A 12,603-nucleotide genomic window follows, 5' to 3' on the forward strand; every position below is an offset into this window, starting at 1 on the left:
CAGACCCAGAATAGCCAGCTCTGTACTCTTTTCTCTTACAGGAGGCTCCAGTGCAAAAGGTGTTACAGGGACAGGAGAGGGTAGTGGCTAGTGTATTCCCACATCTGGGCTGGCTCATCACCCACACACAGACCTTTGTAGCCATGGAACACGTTAAGGCTGCCCTAATGTACACTGGAGCCCGCGGCGCACCATCACTCCCTGGGCTGGGCACAGCAGCACAGTAGGGATGCATGTAGGCCTTTTTTGACTCTAGGATTGACAGTCCATCACCAGCACCAAATTCACTTTAAAATGTCCAAAAGGACAGTTGTGACTTAGCACAGTGCTGACACGCAGACCCACACCATCTAAGTACAGACTCATTGCATTGTTACACCGTTGACCAATGGAACTATTAAAAAAAAAAAAGCAACTATCAATAAATGATTCTGTTCTTGAACAATAAGAATGAAAAGTATTGACATTATTTGTATCATCTAATAACTTACAAACACTCAAAGGTATTGCTTCCTGAGAGGCTGCAAAATACAATCTAAATTTGATTAAATCCTCATTATAATGCAGAGGAATGTCCATCAGCTCAAGCTCTCTTAAGGGATCCAAGTGCATTACCTGTACACAACAGATCAGAATGGACAGCAGAGAATACTGGGTTCAATTGAAAGTACAAAGGGAATTTAGATAGAATAATTCTGTTCTGCCTAACTACAATTTCACCAGGACAGTTCAGAGTGGCCATATCTTGCTGAAACAAGCATCATGACGATTAAAAAAATAGGAGGATGTGTTTTCAGCTCAGAGCCAAGGTACAGCACGTAGAACAGGCAGCAAGAAAAGATAAAGCAACAGAGCAAGCATGGTTCATAGGAGGCACACACTTTATGCCCTGTCTAGTGGAATGTCACGTTTTGACTTCTGATTGGCCGAGGAATGCAGGAGTCAGTTTTCACTGGAGTTGATCAGAAAGTTTCCCTCTGCTTTGCAAAGTCGCTGTCTGAGCAGAATCGTCGGAAAGAAGAGGCCAGTTGCTCTGATACTTCCCTAAAAAGCTACTTAAATGAAATGAGAGGACTTCTCTATCCAAGGATTTACAGCCTAGAAAAGAAGCAAAGAAGTTATTTTCCCCTTTTTCTCCCCCTACTCCCAGCAGAGCTGATCAGATCTCAGTTCTGGCATGCGTCTCATCTCTCAGAATACTATGTCACAGTATTCTACTAACTTTCTCTTGCTTCCCATACCCGAGAATCCTGTCTTAGACTGTGTGCCCAACAAAATCATCAAGCTTGTTGTACTTGGTGGCAGTAACGTTGGCAAGACAGGTAAGTCCACAGGGCTTTGATTGTATTTACAATGTAACTGTATTTACATTTTATGGTCAAATTGATCCAAGTCTGTATATACGCCAGACCATAACTTTGTATATGTTTAATTATCGCTTTAAAAATGCTCGGAATTTTCTATGAGATGGATCAGAACATCCGATATATGTAGTTCAAATGTGAGGTGGCATTGTCAAGTGGATAGGGCATTGGGTAGGTGTCCAGAGCCCTGCATTCAATTCTCAGGGTTACCACTGACCTACTGTATGATCTTGTACAAGTCACTTCACTGTGTCTCAGTTTCCCCATCTGAAAAATGGGACTAATGATACTTGCCTTTCTGGTGTGTAGCACTTTGAGATCTATGGATGAAAAAAGTATTATTTTCCACATATTTTTCTATGATTTTGGGTGGGGGGCAAGGAAGAGAGAGAAATTGAGTGTTTAGTTTTTGTATGTGTGGGCTGTGATTTCACAAATAAGCAAATTTTAATAGGAACAAACTTTGTTTTACTATATCTGAGGTCCCACTTCCACTTAGTAAAATTTAAGCAGTCACCATTTATAGAAATGTAAAGTAGCTCATTGAAGATAGTGGCATATCTGCATAGTTAAAGAGCTGACTAGATGGGGCTGCCTGTCAGTGGTGGGTGTAATAATCTTTAAAAATGGAGTCTGTGGGAATGCTGCATGCAGATAGGGCTTGCAGAATCAGATCCTTCATTGTTTGTCAGTTGATTAATTTTGCCAACTGATTTGGGATGAAAGGCACTATAGAAATGTTGCTGTTACTGTAAAAAAAATACCACAGTTCTTCTCCGAAAGAGTTCAAGAGACAGCAAAATGTTTTCCAAGCTTTCTAGCCCTAGGATCTTTGAAACCATCAGAAATTAAGATGAGCAAGAAGTCCCCACTTGCTGCAGATTGATCACTTGCACAGCACGTCCAGTTTGTCCAGTGGATAAAATGAGTAGATTCACAGATTTGAGGCCAGAAGGGACCACTAGATCATCCAGCCTGACCTCTGATATCCATAGACCAGGTCTTAAACTTGGCACTGTGAACCATCATAGTATTGTAAGAATTTGCTTTGTTTTAGTTCATCAAATTATTTTAAGCCCAAAGGGCAGATTGTCATAGCTTCATTGACATTCACATTACTCCATGAGTAGCCCCATTAAAATCAATGGGACAACTCATGGGACAGGGTGCTGGCAACCCAGAGGGATGGTATCATACTCTGGCCCCAAATCATTTCCTACGCAGGCAAAAAATGGAGCCATATGCCCAGAGTAATATGTGAACAATGTTTAGCGTGGTACTACACTAAGTCAGCCAGTAAGACATTACATGCATTCTGCAAAGGCTGATATTGACTCAGATTAAAGGCCCATATTTTTTCCTTGTTTTGCAGCCCTGGTTGTGCGCTTTCTCACTAAAAGATTTATTGGAGACTATGAGGCCAATACTGGTGAGTCTACTTCCTAGTGCGGCATTATAGATAGATTCCATTTCCAGCCACTGTGTATTACAAGAAAGTGAAGCAGTTAGATGTCCATAAGGTGCATATTTCCAGTTAATTGCCTCAGGTTATGAAAACAATAAATCAAAGGCTCATTATTTACGATCCTTTTAGTCAGTATTATTTCCACCCTGATGGAAAAGGATCAGAGGGAAAGATTGGCTTGGGGACATACCTACAGTAAAATGCAGAATCAAGGAATGTTTCATATATCAGCTGAACAATAGAGGCCAAATGCTACCCTGCCTGTGCAACCCCAGTGAAGTCAATGGGATTTCACTAGAGCGTAAGAGTCAGCCCAGAATTTTGTCCTATGTGTTTGCTTTTTTCAGTGACTTTAGTGCTGATGTAGAATGCTAGATTGAAGTCCTCTGTACCCAGGACAGGTACAGTGGTAACAGAAGCTTTCCCCACTTTGCCCTGCTATTTTGTCCAATCCTGACCCACAGGGAACATCTCAGAGCAGGGGTGGCCAACCTCTGGCTCCGGAGCCACATGCGGCTCTTCAGAAGTGAATATGCGGCTCCTTGTATAGGCACCAACTCCGGGGCTGGAGCTACAGGTGTCAACTTTCCAATGTGCCAGGGGGTGCTCACTGCTCAACCCCTGGCTCTGCCACAGGCCCAGCCCCCACTCCACCCCTTCGTGCCCCCTCCCCTGAGCCTGCCGTGCCCTCGCTCCCCCCTCCCCCCCTGAGCCTCCTGCATGCCATGAAACAATTGATTGGGAGGTGCAGGGAGGGAGGGGGAGGTGCTGATCGGCGGGGCTGGGAGGCTCTGGGAACGGAGGGGGATGCTGATATGGGGGCTGCTGACATATTACTGTGGCTCTTTGGAAATGTACATTGGTAAATTCTGGCTCCTTCTCAGGCTCAGGTTGGCCACCCCCTGTCTCAGAGGGTATGATGCTGTGACCCATTTACTCCACACCCTCTCTGCCAACCAGGACGCCCATTGCATTGGCAGGGTCTGTAAAGTGGATACCTGTGTACTAGGAACTGTACTGAGACCAGCTAACTCATCTCACATGTAGGCCACCTAACAGCTATGGGTCAATGATCAAGCTTGGCAGGATTCAAACCAGTGACTTTGTAATTGTTTTGCTTTGGGAGATACATGTTGAGTTGAGAAGGAAGAGTCAGAAATAGGGATGGTAGAACCAGAAGCCTTTGATCTACTGTGCCTGTCTGGTGAGTGATGGTCTGGAAGCTTTTACTGAGTGCCCCCTTCCATTGACCCTAAGTAAACCTTGACAGTTCAGTCTCTGTACTGCTTCTCTTTCTTTTCCTCCACCTTTCCTGCAAGACACTGTCAATCAAGCTAGATTTCTAAGTTTCACAATGGATTGCTGCCAGACACATTGCTAAGAACTGCATGTTTTTTTTCCCATTAAGCTACCAGCCCTACAGCCATACTGGAGCAGAAACAAATATGCTAAAGATAAGAAACAGGTGTTAGTAGATCTGTGATCACATGACCATGTTTCTCCTGCAGCTGGATATAAGGCAGAACACTATCAGCATCTGGAAGTACCTGCACTTTTTCCTGTGATATATTACAGAGTAGGGATAGTATATTGGCTGGTCTTGATTCATGGGTTAGGTATCTCCCCATAAAACAGCACAATCTTTTCCAGCTAAACATCTGATACATTTTCATAGGGCTCACAGAAGAGTTATTCATGCAGTGCACTCAGGTTTTAAATGTACTATTTTAATGCTGGATTCAAATGCAGTGAACTTTGCCATAGTGAATGTCCTCATATTCTAAATGTTTCTATGAGCTCAGATATTTTTCCATTGGAGCAAAGACACCTGCTTCTGTGAACCAAATTTTAGAGACATTTCTCACAGGGATGATATATTGTTTTAAACTAAGGTTCACACGCATCACAGTTGGCGCTAATTGGCTTGTTCATAAGTAGTCTGAATTGAGGCCAAGGACTGAATAGGCCATGAAGAGTCAACTCCCTGCTATCCCCTAGAGGAGATTCCTCCAGATCAAAGTTGAAACATATTGCCTAGGCAGTAGCAGTGAAGCTTGTACTGGGCAGTGCCACACTGACAGCTGTTGAGACTGTAGTTCTCTGTTTAGCCGTGTGTAACAGGGGCTCTCACCTCTTGAGTACCTCCTGCTGCTGTGTGCGGTACTGCAGTCCTTTTCCCGCTCCTGGTGTCCCGTAGGTTGTCGGCCTCACTTGGCAGGTTGTCAGTAGCTTGGCCCTCCATCCAAGTCACAAAGTCCAAATGAACTCCTTCCAGGGTAGTAAAGAGTCCAATAAATGAAACAATCTCTTTGCCCTCGCTAGGGTCTTCAGTCCAACTCTGGGCCCTTTTACTTCAGCCCTTCACTTGGACTTCCCAATGAGACTTGTCCCCTACTCAGGATTTACATCACTTGGCCTGGGATCCCAGGCCAACCCACTAATCCAGGTTCCGATCCTGGGACCCTATGCACAGCAGCCATGTACTACTCACTTCAATTCGTTGCTGCTATTTCATTGAGCCTCTTCCCACCTTGCCCCCTTATCTTCATCCCTGACCGCAGGGTTAAAGTTCTCAGGTCCTCTCTCTCTCCCATCTTAAGCAAATGCAGCCAGAACCACACTCTGGTTGTTCCTTGTGCTCCTGTGGCCAGAGAAGAGTCCACTGCCTTGCTCCTCTGGTCCCAGCCAGGAACTGCTCTGTTAAGGCCCAGCAGCTCCTGATTAGCTGCTTCTGTGCAGCCTCTCTAGGCAGGCCTGGAGGACCACCTTCGTTGCTCCTTTACTGGGGCTGAGTGTAGTAGAACCATGTAGTAGCATGGGGCCACAAAGGGCCTGTCACACCATGTCACTTGTGTTATGTTTTATAGCTAAACAAAGAGGACATCAGTCTCCAAGCTATCATTATGTTAACCATGGATACTTCATAAACCCCAAACCTAAGCTTTCTTTATGTTGTTGGACCTGCAATACAAAAACAAATATAGTTCAAACCCAAGCCTAGAACTTTTATCCAGCCCTCATGTGCTGAACCTTACTGATTTGGATAAAATGGAACCCGGATACATGCCATCCCTGCTTAGGGGGTTTCAGAACCATAGTCTGACTGATGAGATTCTGCAGACCCATAATAATAACCTAAACTCTCTAGTCTTAATGCATGGTTGTGTGCTCCATTTACAATACTGTATGTATTTGGCATGCTTTTCCTTGCACTTCCAGTAGAAATCCATGGAAAACAGCTCACTCCTTTAACAGAGAATTCCCTGCTTCACTTGTGATTACAAGTACTTCCAATCTGCATTATAGAAGGGTGCTACTCTATGTGGAATCAAAGGCTTATTTTAAGTGGGCACAGAAATCCCATTCAGGTTGTCCTCTCTCATTCCAAAAGAGGTAGCAGGCCATTAGGAAGGAGTCATCTATCAGACAGAAGAACAGATATTCCTCAGTAATATGAGTCACAGGAGAAATTGTAGGCCAGTATTTGCAACCATTGAAAATGGATTCCGGATTTGAAACTATTGTGTTGCTCTTTGAACATGTCACATAAAATAGTCTGGCCTGATTGTTCCATGGGTAAAGTAGTTTATAAAGAATTTAATTTAATTTTTAATAAAGTTTAAAAATGAAGAATTTAGATACAGCCCAGGGTGGTGGAAACACCCGGTCAAGGAACATATATAATACTATGTTACTTGGGCAACCAAAAATTCACCCCGGTGTAAAGGGTACCATATAAGTCCCAGGACTCAGAACTGGAATATTCTGATTTTGACTGGACTTACTTTTTTTTCTCCGTTACATGTACTGTCTCTAATTATCTTACTTATCTATTAGGTGCCTTGTATTCAAGAAAATTCACCATAGACGGAGAGCAGATCTCCTTACAGGTGCAGGATACACCCTTTGTCTCATTGGAGGTAAAATGTCTGCTCAATGCATTTATACTTCAGAATACAGTGGGTGTCTTTTGTTCATTGCCAGCTCTTTGGTCTCCCCTATAAGTAACTCTTGTCATTAGCAGATGTGCCCGAGCCAGAACCTCAAATCCAAATGTGGACATCCCAACTCAGATGGCCTCTGCCCTGCCGCACCTACTCCTTTAAGTCAGGCCCCTTTCCAGTTAAGTCAAAGCCAAAAGAAATGACTTAGTGCAGCCCAAGCTGAGGAATAAAACTGCAGGGTTAGCTTGCTTCAACCAAGTCCTTGCTTAATCTAATTGCTGGCCAGGAGTTCCTGTCCCTGGATGGGCAGAAGGAACTCTCAACTGTCCAGAGGCCAATCTGGCTGCTCAGGTCAGACCTCCTCTCCCAGAGCGAATCTCTCTTCCTTCTGAGGGACAGTCTTTATAGCAGCTGTAGAAATCTCCAGCTGGGGGCCGCCTTAGTATCTGCATTAAACCACTCCTTACTTCTCTGATGCATGAGGTGGATAAGGCCCATCACACCAACTCCCCACCAGATTTCAGGGTGTTCTGATTAGAATTAATGGCTAGGGACCTCTCCATATAAGAGCAGTGCTATACTGACTCTATTTTTTTTGGAGCTGGTTTGGAAGTAGACCAAAATGGTGGAAATTTCACAGAAGCACCAAATTTTGTGATTTTTTTCTCCTTGAATGGTGAAAATCTCACAAGATCAACTGTTTTCATGAAGTTTCTAAGATTTAGGGCCAAAATTAAGTGCATTTTCATCAATGCTGAACCCAAATCCTAGGTTTGGTTTTTCCTTGAAACCAAATCCAAACCCAGACTTAACCTAGCATACATCTGAATCAAAACACCATTTATCAACCTCATCCTCTCTCATGTCAAACCTCAAAAGGTTTGAAGATCCTGTTTAGTTTAGATAAGCACCTGAAAATACAGATCCTTCTCTGTGTTCTGGCTCAGTTATCCCATCCTGAGTTTGCAGAGCTGGGCAGGAAATCTCATGTAGTCCAGGAGTCCATCTCAGTTTTCTTTGATCACTATAAATTGGTTTAAGTGAAAAGCCAAAAGTCCCAATCAAGTCCCATGCCTTTTTAGAATGTGGGTGGGTGAGATGGAGGAACATACATCCTGGTCATCATTCATTCTGAATGCTACCATCATCCACACTGACAAAAGGAAGGCAGGGAAACCTCCAGAACCCTTTACAAAATGTTTTGGAAACTTGGTCAGATTTTGTGGGGAGAAATAAAAAAAAATATTCTCTTTCTATAAACAACTATTTTTCCAAGGAAATTTAATTTAAAAACCACATGTTTTTCTAATGAAGCAGAAGTCTGTGCTATGCAAACAATATTCTATTTTGAAAGAAATTCTTACCCTACTTGTAAGGCTTCCAGAGGAATAAAACAAGAATAAAAATGCATGCAGAAGACCAGATCTCACATTTTTGCTAGAGCCAAACAGAACTTGACACTTCAAAGTTTTGAGTTCAGTTGAACCCATGATTTTAGTGGGTTTGAAATTTAGTAAAAGAAACTCTCCTATCAAGGACACAAAGTACAAAATGACATCAATTGCAAAGTATAGTCTTTCCATCTATTCATAAAAATATAGCAGATGATCAAAAAGTTGTGTTGTAGTCTGAAGCCCTAACTAAAAGCCCTAACTATCATTTTCAGAGGATGAAATTCACCTCTGTGCAGAGGACCAGCATATGGCTTATGTGCCACTTACACCCTCAAAATAATGCTTAAGTGGGAATTAACTGGTGCTCTGCATAGGTGTGACTATCACCCAGAGAGCCTGTTGACAGAAATTAGGCACTGTCACCAGGAAAGCATGATAAATACATAATAAAGGGAATCCACCTTTCATTCTATCCTAGGAGTGTTGGGAGAGTGAAGGAGGTCCACTCCCCTTCCTTTCTCTCCAGATATAAAATCATTTTTCAAATTTCACTATTTTGATTAGACACTGACCCGAGTTTTGATTTCTCGAACCAGGGCTGAACTCTGCAACATTCAGAGGTATTACCCTCTGAGGTTTGGAGTCAGCACTATTTCTAATTTAATTATGGAGGCTTCATTTCCTTTGTCCCAGTCAAAGCCCTGCACTGTTTCAATAATTCCCACAAAAGCTTTTTAGCTTGGGTCAGTGTTCGCTCCAAATGGTGTAATTGAAGTGATTTCAAGGGCTCATTTCTGAATTGAGCCATCAAAAGAATGTTTGACTAGGTTGTGTTTATGTGTTTTCTGAGTAGGTCCTTGAGCAACAATGAGTCACTTGCACTCTGAGATCTGTGTGCAGTGATTTCTGGAGAGAGTCATGTGGCGTTACTCAAAATCCTAACATTGGAAATGTTAATGTTTAAAAAAACCCAGAAGCAGATAGATAACTGGGTTTGTTAGATGATTAATTTCTACTTGAAATATCCATAGCCAGTGACTGTGTGTAGTTTTTAATTTGAAAGGAGACATGTCTGGAAACAAACTAGCTCATTAGTCGTTTATTTTTGTGAATAAAACGTTCCACTGAGGATTATCACATCTATCTTACAGCTGGCTGGGCCCAACCATTGTAACTGAGAACTTCTGCTCAGGAAAGCTCTCTGCATGATGCATCTGTTTCTCCTTGTTTATAGCAACTAGTTCTTTTCCCTGCTAAAATGAGCTAGCTGGTGAAAGGGGCCAGGGGATACAAAGGAGGGCTACTTATATACAGATCAGTTACAGTAACAGTGCAAGCTTCCCCTCTCCCCACACACTGCCCTACCAATGTGCTGACCTGGGGCACCAGAGAGTTCACTCACCTTAACCTTTTTTTGAACTGCCAGTGAAGATATCTATTCATTCTAAGTGTGACTGTGGTGTTTGTGAGGTTAGACACCTGTTCATCAGGAACTGGATTGAGACCCAGCAGCTCATTTCATATAAACAGCAGTCACTTCTTATATCCTGAGAGTTGCATTCTATGTGAAGATGATCCATGAGTATCTCAACCCTTTAATGGCTTAGGGTGCTGCTGTACCAATGATATGACCTTACTGCTGAGGGCATCCCACAGTGCCACTCATAAGAAAAATCCAAACACGGGATCTAGTGTCATGGGACTGTGAGATGGAAGAGATGAGGGGTTAATAGATTTTTTGAGCCATTGCCTCCAATGTCTGTGGTCTAAACTAAAGACAAGATTTTCAGAGGGCAATTAGGTACCCAACTCCCATTGAAAGTTGGGCCCCAAATCCCATTTGTACCTTTGAGAAATCTCCCCCTAAAGTAAAGATTGCTCTTTTAGTTTTGCCTACAGTATTCCTCCTGCTGTCTGATCAGTTATTACGTAATACATTTAGGCCATCATTTTCAATCCCAAGTGCCTGAAGTTAGGCTCCTAAATCCATATTTAGGTGCCTAAATAAAGTGACCTATTTGGGGCGAGTGCTGAGCACCAACAAACTCCACTGAAGCCAATGGGAGCTACACGTGCTCAGCACCTTTGAAAAATCAGACCACTTTTATTTAAGTGCTTGAATGTGGATTTAGGGGCCTAACTTTAGACAGCCAGGGTTTAACATTTTGGCCTTTTCTCCTATTTTCTTGCTGTTGAATTTGACAAGTTAAATATCTGTCAAAAAAACTGTTGATTCTTTTTCTCGATTTTTCATGCTGGAGAAGAAGAGAAACAGAATTACCATATAAATAGAACAACGTTTTAGTAACTGGGAAGGGTCTGAGAGGTTGCTGAAGTTCAATTTTAATTTAGGGTGATTCGATTTTGGGTCTGTCCTACGGCTTTCACTTAGCCAATTAACTCATGGATTATTTTTATGCCAATTTATTCTGGACAAATGTATTCATATTGGGCCATTCAATAATTTGATAAGACTCCCAGAATTTAATTTGGGCCAGACATTGCAAGATGCTGAACATCCCCTGGTTAGGTTCCAAAGGTTCCAGGAGACTTTAATTCTCTCTGACGTTAGTGGTGACTGAAGGTGCTTAGTACCTTGTAGGATCTGACTTAGAGTGGAAGAAGTTACAAGGACTTGTATGTTGGTTTCAAAGTGCCTATAATATTGGCAGAAACGTTTCTTATCAGACCAAGCCCGCCAGACAATAACATGCAAGCCTAATCTCCCTGTCTAATTGAATAAAACCCCAGCAAGGATATTAAAAGTAATCGATTAGGCTAAAAAAAAATCATACTTAGAAATGAACTGATCACAACTCAGGCCAAAAAGTAACACATCAGCTTCCTTTGCATTGTTTCCCTGGTAATTGTTATTCCTGTCCTGATTAGGAGCAATGATGTTATGAGACCTGATATGGGCGCTCTTGGACTGTGCAGGCATGACAAAAAGACAGCTAACAGTAATCAGAAATCCACTGCCTCCTGGAGAAAGTAATCAGTGTTCAGGCCATCATTTATTTTCAGCTCCAGTGAACAATCACTTGCAGCAGATTATTTTTTCTAAAAAAACCTTTAAATCTGAATATCCGGAGAAACTTGCAGATGGTAAGATCCATCAGACAGTGGAAAAGTCTCCTCAGGGAAGTGGTAGAAACCCCATCCTTGGAGACATTAAACAGTGGACCGGAAGAGGCACTAAAGAAGGTACTGTAGGGAACAATCCTTCCCTTGTATAAGTGGAGCTAGACTAGATGACCTAACAGTTTTTTTCTGTCTAACTTTCTGGCTCTAACCTTGATGATTCCATTTATCACCCCTGATAATGGGGAGAGGGATGCTGAATACTGATTCAATAAATACAAAATCCATTTGAACAAAGCATCAATGTTTTGACCATTTTTTAACCACTGAACAACTGCCTGGTCTCCACTCCAGTATCTGTGCTGCCGGGTCCTGTTCATATTCCATTGACATATCATGGTATTTCATCCTAGACCTGGTACATCCAACAGCAGTCGGAGATGCTTTTTACTTTGTATACATGTCAGATTAAGTAGCAGCAATGTGATGAAATGGAGCAATTGCCTGCTCCCAATGCTGTATGATCACTTGCTGCTGCCCTGTCTGATGGTAGCTTTTTTTGCTTCTTACTGTCTGTTTTCTAATCTGTAATCTCTTTGTTTTGATGGCAGGATGATAATGACAGTATTTGCTGCCAGGAGCAAATAAACCGTTCAATCTACTGGGCTGATGGTTTTGTATTCGTTTACTCCATCACGGACTACGATAGCTATCGGGTCATCCGACCCCTGTACCAGCACATTCGTAAGATCCATCCCAATGCCAACATCCCCCTGCTTCTGATGGCCAACAAAGGGGACCTGCTGCGAGCCAGACAGGTGTCCTCCAGAGAAGGGCTTCAACTGGCCAATGAGCTGGGTGGCACTTACTGCGAAGTGTCAGCCCGGGAGAACTGTGAGGGGGTGCACGAGGCCTTCCAGCAACTTTGCCAGGAGGTGGGCAGGATGATTGGGAGCTGCAATGGGGAAAAACGGAGAGGGCTCCACCTCATCCGGCCCAAGTCTCCAAACATGCAAGACTTAAAGAGACGTTTGAAACAGGCACTGTCTTCCAAAGGGAAATCTGCCACTACACTTTGACCTAGCTGACAGCTAGTTCAAAAAGCAAGCAAGCAAGCTGATATTTATGTCTTTGTTTCCTCAAAATTCAATAGGCACATTGGTTTTTAAAGATCTCAGTTAAACATCCTCTGTTTCCTTCAGCAAAAGGACCTATAAAATGGGTATTTCTGAGCAAGAGTTTAGAAACTGTGTTTAAAAAAAATAACATGTCAAAAGCTATGCACTTTTTAAAAGGGGACATCGCCAAGTAGTTTAGGTCTACAATTTAGGTTTCATTAATAAGAAAAGATTTTT

At 42.6% G+C, this 12,603-nt stretch overlaps 1 protein-coding gene across 1 annotated transcript; it reads left to right on the forward strand.

Moving 5' to 3' along the window:
* The first annotated feature begins 1,177 nt into the window (after positions 1 to 1,177).
* On the forward strand, positions 1,178 to 12,327 carry LOC135883975 (ras-like protein family member 11A-like). Its single transcript, XM_065411251.1, has 4 exons — positions 1,178 to 1,322; positions 2,737 to 2,793; positions 6,667 to 6,749; positions 11,860 to 12,327. Exons 1-4 carry the CDS (start codon positions 1,178 to 1,180, stop codon positions 12,325 to 12,327), a joined length of 753 nt encoding a protein of 250 aa, XP_065267323.1.
* Positions 12,328 to 12,603: the final 276 nt, after the last annotated feature.

Source organism: Emys orbicularis, chromosome 9 (genome assembly GCF_028017835.1).
Source record: "Emys orbicularis isolate rEmyOrb1 chromosome 9, rEmyOrb1.hap1, whole genome shotgun sequence".
Classification (NCBI taxonomy): Eukaryota; Metazoa; Chordata; order Testudines; family Emydidae; genus Emys; species Emys orbicularis.

What these genes read in the sequence shown, in the direction of transcription:
- LOC135883975 (XM_065411251.1), top strand. Translation starts at nt 1,178, where the DNA reads ATGCGTCTCATCTCTCAGAATACTATGTCACAGTATTCTACTAACTTT. An exon ending in CAGTAACGTTGGCAAGACAG is followed by an intron (nt 1,323 to 2,736) that starts GTAAGTCCACAG and finishes CTTGTTTTGCAG; the next exon opens with CCCTGGTTGTGCGCTTTCTC. An exon ending in CACCCTTTGTCTCATTGGAG is followed by an intron (nt 6,750 to 11,859) that starts GTAAAATGTCTG and finishes TTTTGATGGCAG; the next exon opens with GATGATAATGACAGTATTTG.